At 39.6% G+C, this 24,426-nt stretch overlaps 1 protein-coding gene across 1 annotated transcript; it reads right to left on the minus strand.

Annotated features, from left to right (window-relative positions):
• Positions 1 to 865: 865 nt before the first annotated feature.
• LOC306956276 (cell surface glycoprotein CD200 receptor 1-A-like) lies at positions 866 to 19,988 on the minus strand (the record flags this gene model as incomplete). Its single annotated transcript, XM_079547638.1, has 6 exons — positions 866 to 988; positions 3,203 to 3,254; positions 3,997 to 4,096; positions 4,835 to 5,083; positions 5,822 to 6,130; positions 19,901 to 19,988. 6 exons carry the CDS (start codon positions 19,986 to 19,988, stop codon positions 866 to 868), a joined length of 921 nt encoding a protein of 306 aa, XP_079403764.1.
• Positions 19,989 to 24,426: the final 4,438 nt, after the last annotated feature.

A 24,426-nucleotide genomic window follows, 5' to 3' on the forward strand; every position in this document is an offset into this window, starting at 1 on the left:
CAATCATCAGGAGCTTTGTCCTTTTAGTAAATTATTGCACAGTTATAGATAATATATTTGAACTTTTCATTGCAAAATACTTGAAGTTAATTTCTGTTAAAAAATAGCTTAGCAGATTTGAGTAATGTAATTCTTTTACAGTACTTTAATGCCAGTACATTTAAGAAGACCCCATCTCCAGATAATCTTATAGAAAAGTAATCAAAGCAATAATCTGACTAACCAAATGAACAGGTTTAGTGGAAATACTGAGCATAAACCTAATGAGTTAAATCAGCATGCTAGTGATGTCTCTTTTTTTAGTGAATGAACTTGCACGTTCATGACTCATTTCCATTTTCAGAGCAGAGAGATTGAAAGGTCTTCCCTACTGATACCTTTTGCTAGGCAAAATGTTCTGTGATGATCAGAGCCATTATGTTAGTCATTTGTCAATTAGGAAAAAGTGGCTGCTAACTGAAGGGTGTTTGACTTAAACACTCTCCACATCTCCCAAATGTATGCAACATAGTGTCAAGAGTATCAAAGTAATGCCTAGAAGTGACCAACAAAACTAGAATGTCCAATGCAAGAACAGCAAAGGGAAAACCAATCATAGCGTATTTTTTCCAGGAAAAACTATGTCTTGATGTCAGTGAGATTTTCCCTAGGAAAAAAAGGACATCTCTTTCCTTTACCAATGAGGAAGGCAAAAAAGAGGGAAAAAAAAAAGAACTATGCAGACTCATCGATTAACATATATCTTTAAAGAGATCTAGTGAGTTATGTCGCCTCCCACTTTGGCAAAATGCTTTGAGAAATTTCTTTCTGTGACTTGTCTTAGCAATAGAAATCGTCTCTCCCCTTTCCAGTGTTGCTGAATCACTCATGTTGCTGGTGACTGTCCTTGTGGAAGATTCTGCCTCAATGTCAGATCAGATACTGAGTTGTAAATTGCATTTTCCTTCTGCACATAGGTAGTATAAGGTTCCACCTCCACTGTGTCATCCTAGTAAAACAAAACCAAAAATTGTGAATACAGAAAGTAGTTTATTTTGACAAGTCACTGCAAGCTTTTCATCTGGAATGAAGAAAGTATGAAGTTCAACAAGGCCAAATGCAAGCTCCTGCACCTGGGTCAGGGCAATTCCAAGCACAGATACAGGCTGAGTGGAGAATGGCTTGAGAGCAACCCTGAGGAGAAGGGTTTGGGGATGTTTGTTGATGAAAGACTCAACATGAGCCAGCAGTGTACTTGCAGCCCAGAAGGCCAAATTGTATCATAGAATCATAGAATGGCTTGGGTTGGAAGGGACCCCCAGGTTCATCAAGTTCCTACCCCCTGCCCCAGGCAGGGCTACCAACCTCCAGATCTGGTTCTAGACCAGGCTGCCCAGGGCCCACCTAACCTGACCTTGAACACCTCCAGGGATGAGCATCCACAGTCTCTCTGGGTGCCTGCTCCAGCACATCATCACTCTCTCTGTAAAGAACTTCCCCAGCTTCCAATCTAAATCTTCCCTCCTTGAGCTTAAAATCATTCCCCCTTGTCCTGTCACTGTCTACTCAAGTAAATGTTGATTCTCCTCCTTTTTATGATCACCTTTTAAATACTGAGAAGCTGCAGTGAGGTCTCATAGAATCATAAAATCATAGAATGGCCTGGGTTGAAAAGGACTTCAAAGATCATCTAGTTTCAACCCCCTGCCACAGGCAGGATTGCCAACCACTAGACCAGACTGCCTCTAGGCTCTCAGCAGCCTTCTCTTCACCAGGCTGAACAAGCCCAGCTCCCTCCCATCTCACCTATCTTTATAGGATAGGTGCTTTAGCCCTCTAGTCACATTAGTGGTCCTCTTCTGGACCCTCTCCAACGGCTCCACATCTTTCCTGTACTGGAGGCCCCAGACCATAACACAGTACTCCAGATGGGGTGTCATGAAGGCAGGATATCCTGGGTTGCCTCAAGAGAAGCGTGACCTGCAGGTCAAGGGAGGTGATTCTGTCTTTCTGCTCTGCTCTCGTGAGACCCCACCTGGAGTCATATGCCCAGTTCTGGGCTCCCCAACACAAGAAGGACATCAAGCTTTTGGAGACGGTTGAGAGGTGGGCCATGAAGATGATCAGAAGGCTTGAGAACCTCCCCTAATGAGGAGAGGCTGAGAGAGCTGGGGCTCAGCAGCATGGAGAAGGGAGAACTCCAGAGAGACCATAAAGTGGCCTTCCAGTACCTGAAAGAGGCATGCAGGAAAACTGTAGAGGGATGTTTTATATGGGTTTTTAGTGACATAATAAGGATAAATGGCTTTAAAATGGAAGAGGATAGATTTAGAGTAGATGTTAAGAAGAAATTCTTTACTGTGAGGGTTGTGAGATACTGGAACAAGTTGCTTAGATAGGGTGGACACCCCTCACCTTGGAGGTGTTGAAGGCCAGGCTGGATGGGGCTTTGGGCAACCTGGTCTAGTGGGAGGTGTTCCTGCCTATAGCAGGGGGTTGGAACTAGATGATCTTGAAGGGCCCTTCCAACCCAACCTGTTCTATGATTCTGTGATAACTGTGTAGGGTCTACACTAATGAAAGTGTGCCAACACGAAGACTGGTATATAACTGATTATTTTACATTTATGAAACTGTGTCTGTTAGCAACAATTAAGAGGCAGGGCAGCAGAAGATAAAGAACAAAAATAGCTAGAATTGGCTAAGTCATTTCAGAAATCTAAGCTGAAGTACTTTAAAAATGTGAGAATTTGAGCCTTGAATCTACTGTAGGTACATGGAGAAGCACAATATATATGTCTCACAGTTTCTGTGCATGCTTTCCTGTGTTTGTCTTGTTGTTTAATCATTTTATTTACAATCTTTCTTAGTATTCCCCAATCCACAAAATTGCCCCCCTTCCTGGGTATCGTTAGTACAACAGCTGTGACCAGTGTATCTCATATGGCCGGGAAGATGCCGTGGGACTCGCTCCTTACAATAATAAAAGATGGCAGTTATTGAGTTTTTGCTGTTGAAACATGCTGCTAATATTTGCTCCAAGACAGAATTATGGTGGTGGCAATACTGAGATACAGCTACATTCAAAAGTATATGACATAATATTGCCAACTGAAAAAATAATAATAATAAAAAAAATAAAAATCTTATGGTTTCTCTTACTTGACCATGTTTTCAAGGCTATTAGAAAATCCCTGATTTAGTGATGGCCTAATCTCCTTACCTGCAAGGAATATGTAGGAACAATATCAGGAGGTTTGGTTTTGCGACAGAATCTGTGAGAAAGAAAATAAGCATTAAAACAAATATCATCCTCTGGAAGGATGCACAATTTGTCCTTAGTGAATTTGTACTGAACTAATTATTCATCTCTGGGAGAAAGTTGGGACAGAAGCCAGTTTAGGAATAGGAGACAGAGAGAATTTATCAGGAGTGTTCACTCAAGTGCTAATTAGCCTTTATCTGCACAAATTATTTTTATATTCTTTTTCTATGGGACTGCTTTCTTCTCCACTCCAAATCCTAAAGGGTGTAGAATTCAGCTTCACCCAGAGATCTTGTTCAAAATACGTATAAAATCTGCTGCCCCATCTGTTGATATGGCAGGATAGCACTGATGAATCCTCTGGCACTTGATAAAGCTTAGTGGAAGAGAAATTAATCCTCTGATCTGAACAAGAGAGACACTGACAGGCTGTACAGTACCTGAAGACTGGATTTACTCTGCCAGTTTCCTGACAGAATGAAGTTTCCATTCAGTGCAGCACGCAGTATAATGAGTATTGCTTGCCAACATCTAACCATCTATGTTTTACTCAGGGGCGTTATTCAGTGAAAATGTGTGCAATGCACAATTACTGCAGTAGAAAGTCAAAATATTTGATATAGTTAATTCACCCATAGTGGTTACCATGAGCAGCACAGAGAGACAGAATCATTTGATTTCAAGACACAGACAGTATTTAAAGCTTTCTGCTAACACCAGATGAGTTTTCCTTAGCCCCATCTTGTACATACCTGTAACCATGGAGCTTCAGATAGTAAATGACAGCCACAGACGTGATGATGATCAGGAAACTGAGAACGATGGCTATGCACAGGATAAGATATCTGTGTGCTAAATGCAATGAGTTAGTCTTAGTTATGTCTTCTTACTTCTCTGTTTCTTTAATATTTCAGTGTAAGTTTAAAGCTGCTTTAATATATACATTTTCAGCATGCTTGTAAAATATAATCCTCTTTAGCAAAAAGGAAAGTCATTAATGAAAGCTATCTGAGAAATGAAAACATGGTTTGTGTCAGAAACAAAAGCAGATGGCCCAAATTCCACAGTGGACAACTCATGACATTTATGCACTAAGTTGTGGATGATCCTCTCACAAGGACTCTGCATATCTCCATATTGCAATTCACATGTAGTTATCCAATTAAAGAAAAAAAAATTCAAACCAAAATGCAGAAACCAATCTTACTGTGTCAGATATTCACAACTCAAAATGATTTGTTTGTTTCTGCTATATATATGGTAGTTGGGTCTCTTTCTCTCTCTTACCATGATCCGAACAGGAGATCATTTGCATTTTAACAATAAGAGCATGTCTACTCTGATGCTGCTTTCAGCTTTCCAAATACCCAAATAACACTAATGCATCAATGTACTTCCATCTTAGGGAAGAAACCACTCGGAAATAGTGTCTGGAATGCAAACAAACTGTCAAAGTTTATGAGCAAAAGTGGTATGGGATGGCACTCATCTATATAGAATTTGATTGTAGGTTTCTTTAGCTGTAGAGCAAGAATGTGAAGAGAGGGTTAAATAGGACTTTGAACACTGAGCACACAAAGGGAAGCTTACGTGAGGAGCAGTCTATGGACTTGGTCTCGTTCAGAGTTGTGTGGGACACGATGCAGGTAGCATTCTTCCCATCGCTGCTACGTGCTGCAAACCTGCTGAGAACTGTCACTGTCCCGTTACCGTGACTGTCTGCTCTGGGTGTGGAGTTGCTCTGTGGGACCCACGAGATCTCAGCAGCCGGCTTCACTGTCTCAGCCTCGCACACAGGGTTCCCGTGGTCATCGCAGTACAGAGCCATTCTCGGGGAAACTGCAGAGTACCAGGAAGGGGGGAGATGCGTGTGGGTTGCTGCAGTGGGATAGGAGGTTTTATCGACTATCCAAAGGGATCATAGTGAGAAGAGGGGAATTGGAAGTGCCATCTCATCACAGCAATGTGCTCCAAAGCCACAAGAGACAAACATAGTATATCTTTTTTTCATTCTAGACAATTCTTTTACATTCAAGTGAGTTACTATGGCCACGTGCCCTGAGAGGAGGTATTCCTGGACACTGGGGGTAGGGAATACCCCAGAATACAGGGCTGAATTTGTCTTTTGTCCCAAGAGACATCAGAGTCATAGCTTAAGATGGATTGGAATGCCAACTGAGGAGGAAATCATGCTGTTCTTCCTATCTGAGTACTAACATAATGTGTTTGGTAGAATATCTTGGTACTCATAGTTGTTTATCTTATATGCTTTAGAAAAATTAATGTATTACTGAGTTACTACAAAATAGCATGTTACCCATGCAAAATCCTTCTGTGTCTTGAAAATTGCTTCACACCTGTTACTTGTAACTCTATAGGAAGAAGAAAGAAGAATTTTGGCAAATAAGAAAAGGGAACAAACAGTTACTCTACATGAAATGCGTGACCCTTTCTAGCCATGAGAAAGCTCCTCTTCTTACCCTAAACTTCCTCCCATGCACAAGGAGAGGAGCTTTGTTTTCCCAGGCCTGGACACGGCCCTCTGGAGAACAGTGAAATGAGGAAGGAGACCCTTACCTATCACAGTCAGGTGATACGGGTCATGGAAATTCCCATCTGCATTTACCACTTCGCAGGTGTAATTTCCCTCATCAGCCATTTCTACTTGCTGTATCTGAAGTGCATGATCCCAGTCTGGTCTGGATCTCCAGTTTATTCTGTCACTGCAGTTGGTTTTTTCTGTCTTTTTCTGATCAATCAAGTATGACATGGTGCATTGGCCTCCAGTCTCGGGGCTTGTTTTCCATGTTACCATAGTTATATTTGTTTTGTTACGGCAGGTCATCACAGTGCTTTGACCCAGGTGTGCTGACACTCTTTTAATTCCTGGAGGAGACAAGGAAAGAGAAAGAGGTATGAAAAGGTGTCCAAGGATGTTACGTATGGCCTTGGAGTTCTTGTCTGTGCTTCACGGGGAAATGTCAGTAATATTACATTCTGGTGTGAGGCCCTGCCTTTGCTTATCCATAAAGTTGTCATCTGCTGTGGACAGTGGAGCCAGTGGGCTATTACAGTCTGCTCTATCAACATGTTTCCCACTGGGAGTTATCTTATTCGATGAGAGAGATACTGCAAGAAGAGCATGCTCCAGCACATTGATTTTATCAGATCAATATCTTATTCATATGTATTCAACTCTTTGTTCATTGCTTAAACATTTGTTGGTAGATTCATTTAATTGTTTCCTGCCTCTTATGTCTCTGTTCTTTCTATCAGAATCTCAGTATAGTTGCCACTTTTCCAGGTTTGTAACCTACTTTGTCTTTGCTTATGTCACTTGGATCAGATTCTCTACTGGCAGTCTTTTCTGAGAAAGCCATTGATTTCTACTGTCTTGATAGGTAGCAGGGATGCAAACTGATCTCATTTTCCTGTACTGGAGGAAGAGATATCCCTTTTTCCTAAGGTATTGTCTACTGTCATGAGAAGTGCAGGAAATATATTTTTTTCCTTAATTGAATACGTTTTTAATCCTCTTATTGGACATCTTAAAAATGTGAGATTATCTTACAGTTCTCCTGCTTGTTCCATCATGGAACCACTACAAAAATTCAACGAATATTCAAAGAATATTTTTAATATGGCTGAGTTGCTACAGTTAGCATCGTGGATTTGCTGACAATCATATAAGAGGCAAAGAAAGCTTATTCTCAGTCTTCAAGATTTGTACAGTATTTAGATCCAGTCCAGGATATTTCTTAGTTCTTTTTCTCTCTTTATGCCATCTTAAAATGAGTGACTCTACAGGTAGTGCAGCATCATAAAATGACCTAAAACATAGCATGTCAGACAAATACAAAATGGATGTATAAGAGCAATGATGCCTTTGTGGGGGGTCATGGTTATATCTATTGGATCTCTTCTGATTCAGACAAGATTAGTAACTCTTTAGGCCTATTATTCCAGAATGCAATGCTGATATCTTCTTACAAAGGAAATTAATTTGGTCTGATTTAGGTGGGAATTAAGTACTTTGCTCTTTGAAACTGCTCTTGGAATATGGCTTGTATCTGTGGGTAAATACTGGGATTATCGATCTTCATGACGGCCATGATCCAGCCCTGTTTTCACAGCCTTGTTTACGCTAAAATATTGAACTTCAGTAGGACATCCCTAACACTAAGAAGTGGAATGAAGGTTCTACTGAATGAGGTTTCACTGAAAGGCTCACCTCCGCTAGTGAGCAAAAGCAATATTCATTATTTGGGTTAAACCATACATGTCCATCTTGCTAATTGTATGATTTGCTGTCCCAATTTTTTGTGCTTTAATAAATAAATAAATATTATGCTTTAATAATAAGTAAGTAAGTAAGTAAATAAGTAAGTAAGTAAGTAAGTAAAGTAGTTTTGTTTCTTATATAGCCTCAAATTGCAGCAAGGGAGGTTCAGATTGGAAGTCAGAAAAAATGATCTCCACACTTTCACTGTTCTTGTTTTTAGCAAGTTTTGCAGGTTGGGACATTAAAAATAAAAATAAAAAATAATTTTAGAAAGAGGTTTCTTTTTTTTAAAGTTGATGGCGTTTTTTTTGTTGTTGTTTTTGTTTTTGTTTTTGTTTTTTAAACAAAATTTGCCAGGGGTGGGAGGACAAAGCTTGAGAAACAGACAAGCTGAACAGGTATTTGCCACACACACAAAAACCAGTGATTCAGAAGATAGGTGGTTTTGTATGCACCTCTCACCAGTGTCCTTTTCCCCCATTTTGTAAAAATGTGCCTGAACACTTCAGGGCTATTATCACCTTTTATTTGACCATCTGGTCATGACTTTTTTTTGAAACTGTTATTACAAAGGAAGTAAGCAACTTTTATATCTGCATTCATGCAAAATAAATCCAGCACTGTGGCAAAGACCTTGATTGTATCTGTCAGACATGATTGCAGCACAGATAGCAATGGGGAAGCTTTGTGCGAGAGAAAAGTCTAATGTCTCAGAGGTGTCTTTATTTTCTGAGTCTTTGTGGACATAGTCGTTCACACTGTGTGTACACAGTGCTCATACGTGCTTTCATGCTGTGACGGGCAGCAGTCCACATAAGGCATATGTAAGTCCTACCCATCTTTGCTCCATGCATGCAGCTACAAAGGTGTAAAATGTGCCCAGTACCTCTATCCCTCTTGCTTATAAGGCTAAGATCGCAGAGGATCTTTATTCAGCTGGTACAGCAACTTGTGTTGACTCTAATATTGTGTCTTGTTCATGTGTTCTGTTTCACATTTGCATAGAAACATTCTCTTTGTTTTTTGTTTGATTTTCTTTCTACGACACTGACTTCTTTTGGGCTTTAAGTGATGACTTTTGGATGGAGTCATGTACAATGACTTTTGTCTTTGTCTTTTCATGATCCATGAGCTGTGTGCTTAAATAACCTAAATGTTTGTATGGAAAAACCCTGGACATAGTGTTCATGACCTCTCTGTAAGTTATCACTTTGGCCATTGGAAGGGCAACAGCCAGGCCACTGTGGTGGCTCCTCTGTATTATGTAGACAAGTAAGATTTTCTTATGCAAGACAAGTAGCTGCACAGTCAGGATTGCCTTCAATATTTTTTTAAATTATATTTTTATTCTTTCCTATGTGTCCATGAATTACCTTTTCCACAAGTTGTCAGGGCTGAATCATTTTTGAAATGTTAGATCTTTTTATACTGACCAGCCTTATAACTGCTCACATGCCTATGTCTTCAGCTGACACATCCAAGGGGTCAGGTTTCTAATCTTTCACTATTTCCTTGACAGTTACAGTGCTGTGAAGCCACTCAAAATGATGTCATATTTGGGACAGTTCTGTTTTATTTCAACTATCCACACTGGGATATTTTCCTTAATAAGTTAATATGTGATGGGTGTTGTTCACAGTAAACATTTATGTAGACAAACACTCGGAGGTGAAAGAAAGGTTATCTGTCATTCTTTAAGATTAGTTCCTTACGTGTTATGACATTCATAGCACACTTCCTCTGTGAGGTGCTTTTGAGATTGAGAGAAGGCAAAATCCCAAGGCATAGGTAGCAAAATGGCATGAACAACTGTGAAGAGGATGGGACTTTTATGGTTTTTGGTCCTGTTGAAGGAGAAACCAAATAACCCAAAAAATCAGCAGTGTATCTATATGTATAAATAAACTCTTGAAGAATTAGGTGAAGTGCTGATGGAACACAAGGGAAGAGCCCAAAGCTGCACTGGAGGAGGCTCAGACTGGACTTCAGGAAAAATTTCTTTACTACGAGAGTGGCCCAACACTGAAACAAGCTTTCTTGTGAGGTGGTTGATGCCCATATTTGTCAGCATTCAAGGAACATTTGGGTAGTGAACTCAGTGACATGCTTTAACTTTTGGTTAGCCATGAAGTTGGACTGGATGATCTCTGAAGGTCTCTTCCAACTGTACTACACTATTCTATTCTAAATGCAAAGAGTTACAAGACCTAATTTGTGCTTGATTATTCAGACCTATGCCAAAGTCTTCCCCAGACTGGACCTTTCCGTGTTTCTTGTTCCCTTGCTTAGTGCTGGAATTCTGTGACCTCTGCCAACACAATATGAAGGCCAGTTCCTGAACATGTACCACACTATAAGAAATGGTCCTAATGAAAACCACCTTTAAGTTTTTAGTCAGATCATTACTATTAGTTTGTTTGAGAAATCAACAGATAAAGTGCTAATTATTCACAGTTTTCTGATACATAAATTATACACCAGCCCTGCAAATGCTTGTTGCCTTAATTCAGTTATTTAGCATTCTTTGATACATTGTTACACTGAAGGTGTTTTAAATGATGAGGTTTTTTTCTGCTAAATGTCATTTCAAGAAAATGTGAGGTGCATGTTTTAAAATCAGACTATTTTACTAGAAAAGGAACTGAAAAAAAAGCCTTTTCTGTCAGGATGGCTTCTGCATGTGAGCTCTATGAATGCCTATGAAAACTGGAGAACAAAGTGTTTCCTCTGCCAGCTTAACAAGGCCAAGTGCCTCAGAACTCTGAGTCATGTCATCAGTATAGCTGACCTCATCTAAAAATGACTAAGCAAACCTCTGCATTCAAACAGACTATATGTTGGAGCTGAGGTGGTTGGGGTTTTGTTTGGATAATGTTTGCAATGTGTAGCAGAAAAGACAATCTTGTGCATGCATAATGGTGTACACATTCGTGTACATCCTATAGGAATATCAGTTTAATGGTCTTTCAACTATGCATTTCCCAGGTGACCTATTGTGTTGGGTAGTTTCCCAAAATGAGTTTGCATACTTCAAGACTGGAAAGAAAAAGGGAACAGAAGTAATGCTTTCTGTAACGCCTTTCTGTCAGAGTCACCACAGAATTAGTCAGGTACCATTCCTTAGAAATGATAAGTCTCATGAGTCAGCTTAAAATCTGTTAGGTCATATGTAAGTACAATTTTAGGTTTATGACAAATCTGTAGAAAGGTTCTGATTTCCCCTGTAACTTGTTTAATACAGCAAATGTTTTTTTCTCCAGATGATAGTTTAATTACTAAAAAATATATTTGCTTGTCCTATTCTCACATGCATCTGCCTACTAAAATATAAATATCATAATGTTAAACTGCTTTCACCTTAGTGTCCTCTTTCATTACTAGAGTATATGTAAGTGGCATTTACATAAACATAAATTGTATGCATTCTTTCTTGCTTTTCTTCTTTTGTCTAGTATGTTGCTAGAATCATAACCTTTAGACTTCCTGTACTGAAGAAGGATGTGTATGCAAAAAATGGTTAAAGGTTTGGTTGACTTCTATTTCTATATTGACTGACAACCTCTTCTTGAAGCAGAGTAAGGAAGATGCTTTTTCCTCTGTAGAATAGAAACATATTACTAGGTTTTATCGTATCTTATGACCCTGTTAGTATTCTCCTAAAGCTAGCTAAAACTCTGGCTGTCTGTTGTTGAGTTGAAAGAGAAAGGGAGAAAAGGGTGAAGGAGAAAGGCATAACTGCAGGGCCTATCCAATATGAATACCTAGCCGCAAAATTAGCGTGGCCAGGTTCTGCTGGTCCTTTGCTTACTAGCTCTGCTTGTCAGCCACATGGAGGTACAGTGCTACTGTATGTTTAATACTTGATGAGAACTTACAAAACAAGAGCTTACAAAGAACAATGTCATACATTTTCTTAACAGTTTCTGATAAAAACAGGATTTGCCTTTCCTTCTGTTTTAAGCTAAGACATAGTCTAAATCCTGTTTTTATCAATGAGATATTGAGATTTCCTATTCATAACCACAAAATTAGCTTTATTTAAATACAGACTAAAATATACATACGCTCCACAATTAGTCTGCTAATAGTTATGGCACGTATGTCCTACCCACAGCCTGGCCATCCACTGCCCAGCCCATCCCACCCTGTGGCCTCCCCTTGCCCCCACATCATCATGGCAACGACTCTGCCCCACTAAGCAGCCCAGCCCTGACTGTGCAACCATCATTCACAGCAACCACACAGCACTGTGCAAGCAGCACTGTCTGGGCTGGAAGCAGGACATAGGGCACAGTGCAGTGCTGACTCAAGAGATGGCAAATAATGTTACGCGTTTTGGTACATTGATTGAACACAGTCCTGTGATCAGTGAAGAATATGCAGCCATGCTTTCCGTTTTGATGAAGGTATTTGGGACAATGTTCCAAGATTACAAAAAAATCCATTTTTTATGCTTGCAACTCCACTTTCAGTTGACATAAATACATTTGTCTGTGAAATTTCAAATGGAGTGTATAGAGTTGTAATCAAGTATTCAAGTCAAAATTTTGATCATGCCTCTTTCCCAGACCTTTATAAGCCCTCTCTTACCAGAGAAAAACAACCATCACTTCACAACCACATCTTATTTGTGTCATCACTTTTTGGCAGTACATATATTTGTGAGCAACCATTTTCAAGGATGAAACAATAGGACAGTAAAATTCCATCAAAAATCTGACAAACATCTTGAGAAGTCAGTAAGAATTTCTGCTGCTGCTATTGAACCAGACTGATACATCAGTTTCGACACACACACAAAAAAAGATCAAATATCCCACTAATTTTATGTGGGGCTTTTTTTGTTCTTTTTAATGTTTTAATAAAAAATATAAAAAATGAAATGTTTTGTTACTTATATACATTAACAATACTATATATTCTATATGCAGCCCTAGACAGTTCCTCTTCACTTAGTGCAGCCTGGACAAGCCAAAAATTTGAACATCCATGAGCTATGATATCAAACAGCACAAAAGCAGTTCTTGAATGAAAATTATCCTCTTCCCTGTCCTGTTCTTTCTGGTCAGCCACGGCTTTGCTTTAGTGTGTAGGTATTGAAGGGATCTCCTGTTAATCAAGGGCTGCAGTTGGTCAAGCCATACCTTTTCTTTATAGTGAGCATTCCAAAAGCCTTCTGTCTCTAAAAATGTTCCTTGTTAAAATATAAACCAAGGAAGTGATAACTTTTCAGGTACCTTATAGTTGTTGGCTGTACTCATCAACGAAATGCTCTCTGTGCCTCATACAAAATGACTTATTTCCCCTAGTCCTCTTTTCTATTCCACCAGCTTTCAGTGACTTGTCAGGCTGCATGGATTTCACATAATTTCTTCTTGTCTTCTTTTTCCATCACTTCTATGTCTTCCTGTAGATTTGTTCCAACCAAATCCTTTGCAAGGTTCTGTCTCCCAGTCTGTTTTCTTTGCCTTTCTGTAGCCTGCCCGAGCCTGCACTCTTGGGTATGAGCTGAGCAGCTCTGGAGGAGAACACAAATCCCCCTCTCTCCAGGAACTTAATTAAACATAAAGGATGTATACCTTCTCTGTGGGCAAACTAAACAAAATTATTCCACTGCAAAAGAGGAAAGGTTCAATGCTGTAGGTATTAAAATTCAGACTGATCACTGCACCGTTGTTTCCTGGAATGGTGCTTTCATACTGTAAAATGGCAGTCAGTTGCTGAAGTTTTCTCTGTGATAGCTGATTGGTTTAAGACCTGAAGTGTCAGGGCACATATGCCATACACATCAGCTTTTAGCTATTTGAATGATGGCTTGGAATCAAGCCAGTACATTGCACTGCTGCTTCTCAAAAGGTGAAATCCCATGCTATAACTGAGCTGAGCTGGACTGATAGCTTACTCCAACTGAAAAAGTGAATAACCAGTTTAGCAAAGGCCTCTATCTCTGTGGGTCTGCAGAGCAAAAGAAAATTGAAGAGGTGTGAGCTGTCACGCTTGTCTCCTTGCAGTGATGATGAAGAATGATAATTAAACGTCAGCCCTGCTAATGATTTCATTCTATTCAAGAGAGACTATACAAAGGATCACGTACCTACACATTTATTGTAAATAACTTCTCATTTTCAGTCTCATTCACAGATGAGTGAGCTCTGAAAAATGGCAATCATTTTTTTCTGTTTGTTGGAAGGTGCAGAGCCTTGGAGAATGTGTTTCAATCATTCCAATGTAGAAAAAAGGCAATTGAGATTCAGGGAGTTCTGTACAGCTCCAAGCTGAACTACCAAAATTTGGTTATTGAAACAAATCCCATTTGTGGGATTTCACGAAGATTTCACTTTGGAGCCTCCTCTGACAGGTTACGAGGTTGGAGATGGGGTTGAAGACCAGACTAAAGTCCTCCAATTTGACTCCAGACTCTGAAGTTCATCTTATTAAAATTCAAATAACATTTTGTCATCCTTTCAGTGTCTCCCATTGACTCTTGCATAGATTTTAAGCAATATTTGAGGAAGTTCTTGAGCTCTATTCCAGTGTATCGAGTGTACACTGCAATGCACTGACAAATTAAGGGTAACAGAACGCTGGCACAGGCTGCCCAGAGAGGTTGTGGGGTCTCCTTCTCTGGAGACGTTCAAAACCCACCTGGACGTAGTCCTGTGTGACCTGATCTAGGTGCTCCTGCTCCAGCAGGGAGATTGGACTAGATGATCTTTTGAGGTCCCTTCCAATCCCTGACATTCTGTGATTCTGTGAAATTCCAATTTGAAAATGGACATATCCTCACTTGGGAAAAAACACACTCGAAGGAGGAGTTGGTATTTGTGTTTCAGAAACGTAGTGGTTACTGTTGTCACGCTAAGATTATTGTAATTGAAAAAGACTGGGGAAACAAATTGTCTTGTTTTTTAACATGGTTAAACATAGCCTGTTTGACAGCTCTGGTGGATAACTAGTTACGCCAGTTCCTTTGCAGTATCACTTAGTCATTTCTCTTGTTTCTACTTCACACAGTAGAAGGAGAAATAAATATTTTAAAAACAGGAAAATTTGAATGTGAAACCACTAAAATTTTCAGAGGAATCACTGCAAAATCAAAGACAGCTTGAAAACACTTCCGATTCCTTTCAAGTAGGAAAAATTTCCAGCCTCTTATTCTTTGCAGCAGGTAAAACCTTTTCTTACCCACAGAATGACTCAAGTTTCATGACAGCCTCTGTAGAAATCCAGGTGCTAAAGAGTTTTTTACACTGTAAGGAGATTTCTTATCGCCGTCCCTGGTAGTGTTCAAGAGGCGCCTGGATGAGGAGCTACGAGAGATGGTTTAGTGCTTGTGGTACCAATAGGAATGGGAGGGTGGTTGGACTAGATGATCTTGCAGGTCATTTCCAACCTTGTGATTCTGTGATTCTGTGTGATTCTGTGGTACTTTAATTTCTCAGGCACGATCCTGTTTGTGTATTTGTATCTTCATTTCTTGCTGTCACTATCTGCAACGTGTTTTGGAGCATCCCACCTCCCACCTTTTCCCCCTCCCTGTGATAATGACACACTAAATTTAGATATATATAAAGAACTGAAACAGTGATAAACCACAGTTAAATGACTAACTGTATCTTGGAATGAATACGTTATATTAGTCATAGCAAGTTATGATCAAAAAGGCAGTACCAGACACTTGGAAGAGGCCAAGTACAATAGGTTGAGCTCTGCATCTATTTTCCCTTTCTCCCATCACAGGGTGCCTGTGAACACTTAGAAAGTCTTGTCTGGAATGAAGTGAAAGATAAACAAATGGAAGGTCTTTGTACTAGGATAGAATTTGCTAAGTTACTGTCAGAACTTTCTATATGGCAGCTTCATGACTTTGTCAGTGTATCCAGAACGACACAGGACAGAATGCAGACTGAAAACCTGCCCTGCATTCTGGGTAAGCAGTAGTTTGAATGCTGTAAGTCTCGCAGTAGAAATACATGAACCAGTTGGCTTGAACTGATGTGAATTCACATCAGAACTTCAGCTACAATCACAGCTTTTTCAGTGTCAACACATCCATAGATAGGCAGTACTTGACACAATAAAAGACTGAAGTCTTTATTGTTGAGTTCCTTCAAACCCTCTTTTATCCATCCTTTTTCATTATTCCTTGAATGCACCTTTTCCCATTTCATTCTATCTAAGCCTTTTTCCTGTCTACAGAAATTTCATTTTTATGCCCAAACTGTTCTTTTGTTCTTGCAGCACATTTCTACCACAATTCCTGTGTCAGTTGCAGCATGTATCTCTTTCCTGCTGTCTTACCAAATTTAGTGGCAAATTTAAAACAGACAGAAAGTTATGCTGTTTCAATGTGAACTATGCTTTTATAGTATGAATTGTCTGCAGCATGGCTGGATTTTTTTTAGATTGCAAACTTTAATATCAGGGAGTGATTGTATATCTTGCAGAAAGACAAGTACACAGACAGAACTTAATAAAGAACAAAAGGTTTCAGTTTTCACATCCCAGACAGAATATAACTTTGCAGTTGCCAAATCTTGGTTCTTAAAGTCCCTGTCATTTCCTCACGCTCTTTAGCTTTCTTCAGCATCCTTTCAAACAGTCATTCAAGACACCTGGTTTTGTAGGCAAAAGGAAGATGTTAAATCTCACCTCACTGGAAAAGAGGTTTGATACACTGTCCTCTCAAAAATCCTAAATTGAGCTGATGAGAAGAGGAACAGTTGGAGGGATGTGTGATGGATAAAGAATTGTTTCCAGGAGAGAAAGCAAAAGATAGTGTTGAAAGAAAGTGTCACACTGAAGGTAGCTTGCTAATAGTGTTTTTCAGCAGGCAAGTTTTTTACTAATTCTGTGTAGCATTTCAAATAATTGCATTGGTATTTGTATCTGGAGTTTGTGAGGAAATTTGTTGAAAGCAGAAAGTATATAGTATTATAGAAACACCTCAAAAGAATAACCGGGTAATATTCATGATGGAATAGTAGATATGCACTAAAATCTGTCATCTCAAAATGTAATAACAGTTTTAAAAGTGCAACAAATATAGGCTGGAAATTGGAATAGAGTATCTTGCCTCAATCTGGATTAAAAGCAGCCTTTCAACGTGTTTAGGATTCTTTTCCATTCTCTTTTTTTGGTGCTCAAATTGTTTCACGATGCAATGCCTGTAAAAAAGGGCAATTTGGTGCAGTGACTTAGGGATCTTTTCTGAGGCTGTTTCTACTGTTATGTAAAAGAGCTATGTCTCAATATCAACATGCCTCTGTAGAAAAAAAGGATCAGTATGCCTCTTTAATGGAGGAGCTGGCGTTGAAGTGATGTGTTGGCATCATCCAGCCTGTAGAATTAGCACCCTAGCCCAAATCTTCCATCATCAATAAATCTTCACTGGACTTAAGCTGTCATGTTCGTTACAACTGTGGTTACTATCTTTAAACTTGCTATAGCAACTTGTGTATGCAGATTCAATAGATCTTTATCTTTGCAGAATGTGAGCTGGAAAGGATAAGAGGAAAAGAGGTTTTACACTGGAAGCCAAAGTGATTTGGGTATTATTTCTTTCATAATGGATACCCTTTGAAATAAACTGTGAATGCCTTCTGAACTCTTCTTACTACAGAAACAGAGTATTTGATATTCTATTCTGCATGCTGACCTTGACTTTCTACTCTCTTCCTCGTCAGGAGAAGAATACAAAAAGTTTTACCACTTATGCTTAAGAGGAATTTTCCTGTTATTCCAAATAAAAATAGAGCATTGACAGCAAGTGATGTGTTGTATGCCCTGCCCTTTTTTCTTTTTTTCTTTGTTTGCAAAGAGCAGATAAGGAGCTGCTATGAAAACAGGCTTACAGCTTCATCTTTATATGGTTAAAATCTCAGCCATACCTTGCTTAGTAATCAGCTTCAGCTTTTCTTTTCTAGCATTTTCTTACTTGGGAAAAAATAAAGCAGCATAAGAAGAATCTCTATGCTTTATTTTTTTGAATGGTTGTACCACTGTGTATAAAATATATTACCAGTGAGTTTTAAATAGCCTGTACATCTGTAGGTTCATTATCAAAATAGATATACTTGTAGTGATGGAATATGTGGTCAACTTGCAAAACTGAACTTCTCTATTTCTGTAGTTATGAAGCTAGACACCTTCAAATGCTGTGTTTGGACCATAGCAAAGTAAATTGTTATGTCACATGAACATGCTTTGAAGATTGTGCTAGGGCAATTTAGATACCTTGTGAGAATTTAATTTTTTTTTTTTTTTTTTGCTTAATTTAGTAGTACAGAGTTCTGTTTTAAGCATCTTGGTAAGAAAAATTTGCTACGGTGGTTTAGGTTTTTATTGTAAAAGAAGTCAAAGTGATTCCAGCACATAGAAACAAGGAAACAGCAGAGCAATCATGAAACAGAGACAAATGAAAATTTACCAGAATACTTTTTTAGCCTATGATTTTATTTCCGGAGCAGTAAAGTAGAATAGGAAGCAACAAGGAAAGGGAACACACCAAGTCGGTGCAAGCAACAAGGCAATAAAACACCATCATATTAGCAAAGGAGAATTAAAAGGTTTTGTTAAAGAAAGAAGCTAAGTGAAAGCTAAAAGCAGTTGCATTCAAGAATTTGTGTAGCTGACCTTGTACTCTAGACAGGTTGGTCTGATGTTCTATTTCAATTTTATTCACCTCATACACTCTAATTCCAGCACCAGTGCAATTGGTTTCACTTCTTTGCTAATGTTAGAACTGAACTAACCATAGAGAATCACATCTCATTCCTGAGAATGGACTTACTGCAGCTTCCTCTGAAGCACTAGGTCATATCTATTGTCACATGGTAGTACTGGAGGTGTAGGACTTGTATAAATCAACACTGCTTGTGTTACTCCAATAAAGACTTTAGTTGTGTGTATCTCTCATAGAAAAACTTGCCCTCCCTTATCCTTTTCCTTTGGAGTATGTATGCATACAGCCACTCAAGGTACCCTGTTTGTTCTTTTAAACCAGGAAAAGTCTTCAAAGTTTGCCAGCAAGATTTTAATTCTGAATCACTTCCACTGCTTCTGCAATGAGGATTCTCAGGAAGAGTCATACAGATCGTGCACCAGCTGCTTTAGCAGCATATTATTGTTCAGCCCCATTTGGGTGCAGATTTAAACATAACAGTCATGGAGTGAATTTGCTGAGCTGCCTTTTTTCTTATTTGTAGAAACTGACCAAAGCCACATAAGGCAGCATGCTAAGGAAATGTTAAGGAAAGTACGAATGCAGATAAGGTCTGGTTATGCACAACAATTTTTGCGTGACATTATTTCACTTGGAGTGTCTTGCTTCGGTCTTCAGAAAGGGAGCACAATTCCCTCTGAGCTTCACACAGCATTCCAATTCTCTGGATAGAGTACACACACCAGATTATCTTAATACTTTTGGTCTGGGATCTCTAAGTGAAAAATATTGTCACCACAACTTGCTTAGCACTGTCACACTAATATTGAAGTGCCCAGCTCTCTCAGAACTGTAGATTGTCTCTGATGCTATCATAATCTGTATTCATGGCCTTAGGACAGTTCTTCAGCATTCTTCTGAGATAATTTCATTTCTGATAGCTGCTTTGTTTATGTTTTACCTGCAGTGTGCCTACTGTGTGCCACAGAATTAAATAGTTTGTGAAGTATTTTGAGTTTTTCCAAGTAGTGGCACTGAGGTTAGCATTTCAGATCCCTTGTTTGATCTACCAAATGCATTACCGAGTGGTGTTCCCTCACTGCCAGCAGTGACTGCATCTACTCTGCTGAAAAATATCTTCAAGGAGCTACTCTTGCTTTCTAGCCAAGTGAATAAAATAACTCATTACCATGCAGCTTAATCCTACCTGTCCATAAGAGTAATGGGCACATGCATATTAAATGTTATTCAGAGATGTCTCCAGCTGACAGTTTAGGTTTCTGAAACTGCTGCTCAAATTCCTAATTCACTGGCCGAATCTTAGGACTACTGTTTGCTGTCTGGAAGAGCGCAAACTGCATATGCAAATAAACACTATCTGGCAGACATTAACTTCTATAGCTAGAATATATTAAACTTAAGTTGATGACAAAGAAAGGGTTAGTTCACCGTGTTTGGCACCAAAGCCCTATGCATGCTTGATTGCAGTTATTCCTATTAGCCTTAGAGAAAAATTCCAGAAGCTGATCCCTACTGTCAGCTCACCAGTGATCTTCCACACTTCTCAGAAAGATATGAGAGATCCCTGCCATATTTCACTGTGCCTACCACCTCTCCTCAGCAGAATTCCTTACGAGAAGAAAATACCTGCACACATTTCCCTTTTTTCCACCCTGATGCCTGTTCGCTTTCAGAGACCAGTTCGACTCACCCTCTGTTCTTCTGAGCCTGATGATAGTGAGCAGCATGAAGACACACACAGCCTTTCCAGCAATCTCCATATCAGCTCCTGCTTTCATGGCTCAGGCAGCTCCGTCACTCCATTGCTCTTGCTGACAGCTTAGCTGTGGTCATGGAGACTGTTGTTTGCCCATGCATCCTCAGCAGCCAGTGCTGGTGTTTTCCCTCTCCCTACTCCTCTCCTGACCGCCTGACTCCTCAATGCTGGAGAGGTTCCTCCTTCTGACTTTTCTGAGCACTAGGCTTCCTGTGCTGAGTGCCTAGGCGAACGCTGAGGAAACATACTAAGCAGCTCTGCCTTCCGTTCATTGGCTCTCCTCAAGAGGCTGATGAGCAAAGATAAACCCTGCAGCGGATCTCAGATGGGGTAAAAATGGAGGAGATTATTCAAGCCTGAGTTTAATATCAAAAAGAAAAACTTTGTCTTGGGGAGCTAGTAAGAAAATTTTTTGTCCTCTTTATCACCTCTACTACCACTAGTGTAAGCATCTGGCACTTCTGTCACACTGCATTATAGAAAATTCCTCCTCCTGTCTTAAGGATTTCCCCCTTTCTGTTAGAACAACAAGGCTTTCAAGACACTGGGAAGAGAAACTGAGTGAGAAGAAAGAAATACTATTTTACATACTTTCCAACAGAAATTGTACCAATTGAAGCTTACCCATATCTTTCAATGAAAACTGTTTGGTATTTTTTCAGAATAATATTTTTTCTTTTGATAACATTGTTCCTGTTTCTTCACCTCCTCACTGATTTAGTCATTTCAGATTCAGAGCTTCTTTTTTTTTCCTTAAGCCACAGCACTTCCCTGGCACCTGCAGGACAGCAGTAGAGAGGATTTCAGCTGCCAAAAATTACAAGTCAGAGTAATTATCATTGAGGACAGAGACAAAAACAGCGAAGACAAAAAACAGATCAAAGTCAGCAGAAAGCTGAGGTTTTCAGGAACTAAGACTGCACAGCACTTTTGGACATCAACGTCTTTTGTGAATAAGTAAAAAAAAACAGAAAACAAAAAAACAAAACAAAAAGATAATGACCATATAAAGAAATTCAGACGAGGCAGAAATTTGTTTTTCTTGGTCCTAGAGTCTTACTATTGACTAGAAGTTTGTTTGGCAAGGAGTTCTATAGATTTTTCCCACTTGATTTTTAAATCCAGTTTAACATTCTGATATTTCTCTGCACTATTCTGAGGTTTTCACTATGCTGAGGTTTTCACTATTCATAATAACACCCTGGTTTATTTTTTGACTGTTCAACACTGATCTAGAAATGTGACTAAATAACACATAGCTGTATTCTAGACAAGGGCTTGGAGAAGGAGAGCAGTCATTTATTTAAGTCAAGATTAAGATAAAGGTGGGAGAAGGAATTAGGCAACATACAAGCAGTACGAGGCCTTAGATGTGAAATAAACAGTGATCAAACTTGATGCAAAGGCCAAGTGAAACTGAAGTGGTGTAAATGTGGAAGCCGGACTGGGCTCTGAACAACCTCGTCTAGCTGTAGATGTCCCTGTTCATTGCTGGAAAGTTGGACTATATGACCTTTAAAGGTCCCTCCCAACTCAGACAGTGTTATGATTCTATATTTGGCAAACTGGACGATTGCTGCTTGAAGAGAAATACTTGAAGAATGAAAGATGTACTGGGTTAGATGAGATTTTAGAAGAGAGTATACTTATTAATAATGAAAGTCCTAGTTTAAATGATCACAGTTAAAGATTTCTGCCATTCCAACAGGAATTCCTTTGCAACCAGAAATTAGCTGAGTTTTTTTGCTAGGCAGCTATCGTTTAAGATGCCATTAGAAAGCCCTGTGAACAACTTCCTGCTTCAAGCCTGGGTGTTCAGGAACAAGTGGGGCCTCATAGGAGAAGGTAGGACAGAAATCTGAGGATGACAGAAGCTGGAAACTAAAGTCACAGGGCCTTTTTTTACCCTTGTGAAAATACCGCTGCAGGCAACAGAATATAGGATGTGAAACGGCCATGTCTGCAGTGAGATGTTATTGAAAACATCATTCTATGACAGGAAGTGATGGATCCTGAATTTCTTCTTCCTGTCCTCTCAGTTACAGATTGGAAGCCAGGATTCCATGACAGAGGAATCAATCCCAAAAAAGGCCAGAGTGGGACAGAGGGTGACCTAGATGGAAAAGAATGCATGGAAGTGGGGGAGAGGTATCAGGGATTGCTGGCTGCATTGGTTTGGAAATATCATTGTATTTGATGAAAAGGAGAAGAAAGAGAGGGACAAACTGTAATAGCTGAGGCTGAAGCCTAAGTCGTAAAGACACTTATAGTGAATGCACATTTCTACACAGCAGCAGAGGCTCATTTGTTTAAGGTGCTATGAGGACCATGAGGAGCCACTGCAGTCTTCCTTAAGTCTGAACATTCCCTGTCTTCTGTGTATAGACATAAAGACTTGGGCTTTGCCTGTGGTTTTCAGTGTGGGTTATTGCAGAACCATTTTATGTTAATTATCATAATGTTATCAGATATTATTTGACAAAGGCACTGTCTGTGATCTGCTCTGTTTGAAGTGGTTTTACTCAGCCTTGAAGTCCTTGCTGACAGCAGATTCCACACCAATCATTTGTTCAATAAGAAATGGAGATGTGTAAGGCTGGATTATGACTATCAAGATACAGACAGAAATGGAATTTTTTCAGGAATTTCATTCCCCGTGCTGATATGAATATCAATGTGCTGAAACCACAGCTGCTATAAACTGGTATGCTGGCCTGCATCTTCTTGTGGATCTTCCATGTTTTTCTCCACATGAGAATTCTCCCTGTTGTATCTCCTTCTGTGTCAGCTGAGGACCCTAAATCTTGCAACCACACACGTAGCACAAGGCTGCTCATATTTGGGAAAATCTGATTATCTCTGAACTTCAGAGTGGTTCTGGAAAAGTGTTGTGGTTCTCTGTGCTACTGAGAGAGTTGTCTTACAGATTAAGTACACATTCTGGCAACAAAATGCAATGGTCTTGTCTGGGAATTTGGCAAGTAAGTGGAATCAAAGCTAGAATATGTTATGTAGCAGCCTTACCCAATGTATAAGGCATCAAAAACACTTCAATTCTTTCAAAGATAGCAGTATATGTCACTTTCGTCACTGAATTTCCTGCCTTTTGATGACCTGTCTTAGAGCCTAGAACTTGTTACATTTATAATGAAGGAAAAATAATTTCTTATGTTTTATTTGCATCCTCCACAACAAAATACATTACTTTTGAATATAAGGGTGTGTGAAAAAGCAAGCATAAATATTGGATAGTCTCACTTCTTGTATGGGCAGAAGCAAAACTTCTATATCCACCTTGCAAATGCACTTTACTCCGTATGTCTGTTCCTCCTAGTATTCTGGTTTAGAACTTAAACAGAGTTTGTCCAGTCTATCTGGAGTGTGATTGACAGGTTCCCACAAAATACGATCATCTGAATGCTTGCAATTGCAGACTTTGTCATTTTAGCATACGGTGCACCATTTCCTAGCCCACCACAAGGCAAGTCAATGGCACTATAGCTGGCTGTGGAGATAAAATTTATAAATTTTGGAGCAGTAAAGTGACATGGTATGCTTATAAAGTCGCTTCCTGGTTGTTCTGTGGTTGAGTGTTGTTTATTCCTGGAAACACCCACACACCTGAAAGTCCTGCTGAGAATATGGTTTCTTTTACACAACACCTACTGAAGCATAGGTGAACCTGAGATGAAGCCCACATTCCCAGAGTCCTTCTCCCTTCAGGGAAGCTTGCACTGAATAGCAAGACTGAAATTACAAGGCCTGACTCCGAGTTCAGAACTATTGTTCCCACTTTACACACGTGCAGGTAAATAGAATTCTACCCAAGGTTTCAAAGTATTTCTAGGAGTGCTGTATGGGGAGCTAAGTACGCTAACCACTTCCCTGCAGCCTAGTCTGAAATTCTGTTTCCTGTGTCTCCTTGGATTCCTGTCTCGAAACCTTCTGCGGGCAATGTCCGTACTTCACAGTTTCTAACATCCTGAGCTAGCTTTGAGCTAGCTTTAGAAATGGAAGAGGTACAGACGAGTCAGCAGTTCTGCACCTCGCCAGGCAGAGCAACTTGTTCATGCAACTAACTGCTGCCCCGTGGAGATGAGTGTTCAGTGCAATGGCATGTCAGCTTACTTGCAGCTAGTTCTGGTATCACTAACATATGAACAATTCTGTTGATGTGGAATGTTGTGGCTCTTTTTCAGCATTAAGGTTCCTAAAAACATGTGATTCACACCAGCTCAAAAGTCCTGCTTAAGCAAAGATATCTAGGAGTTTTACCCTGTGATACGCTTTGGTTATACTGTAGCCTACCTCCCAGAAAGACTCGCCTTGAACCCTGCTCCAGACTGTGCAAAGAAGACTGGGTTAGTTGGAGAAGTGCACTGAGGGCGGATGACTGAAAAGTGGGGAGGAAGTGACTCAGAGGACCGGATTAAATGAGACAGATGTTTGGTGAGCAGGAA

Source organism: Tetrao urogallus (assembly GCF_951394365.1).
Source record: "Tetrao urogallus genome assembly, chromosome: 1".
NCBI classification, from domain to species: domain Eukaryota; kingdom Metazoa; phylum Chordata; class Aves; order Galliformes; family Phasianidae; genus Tetrao; species Tetrao urogallus.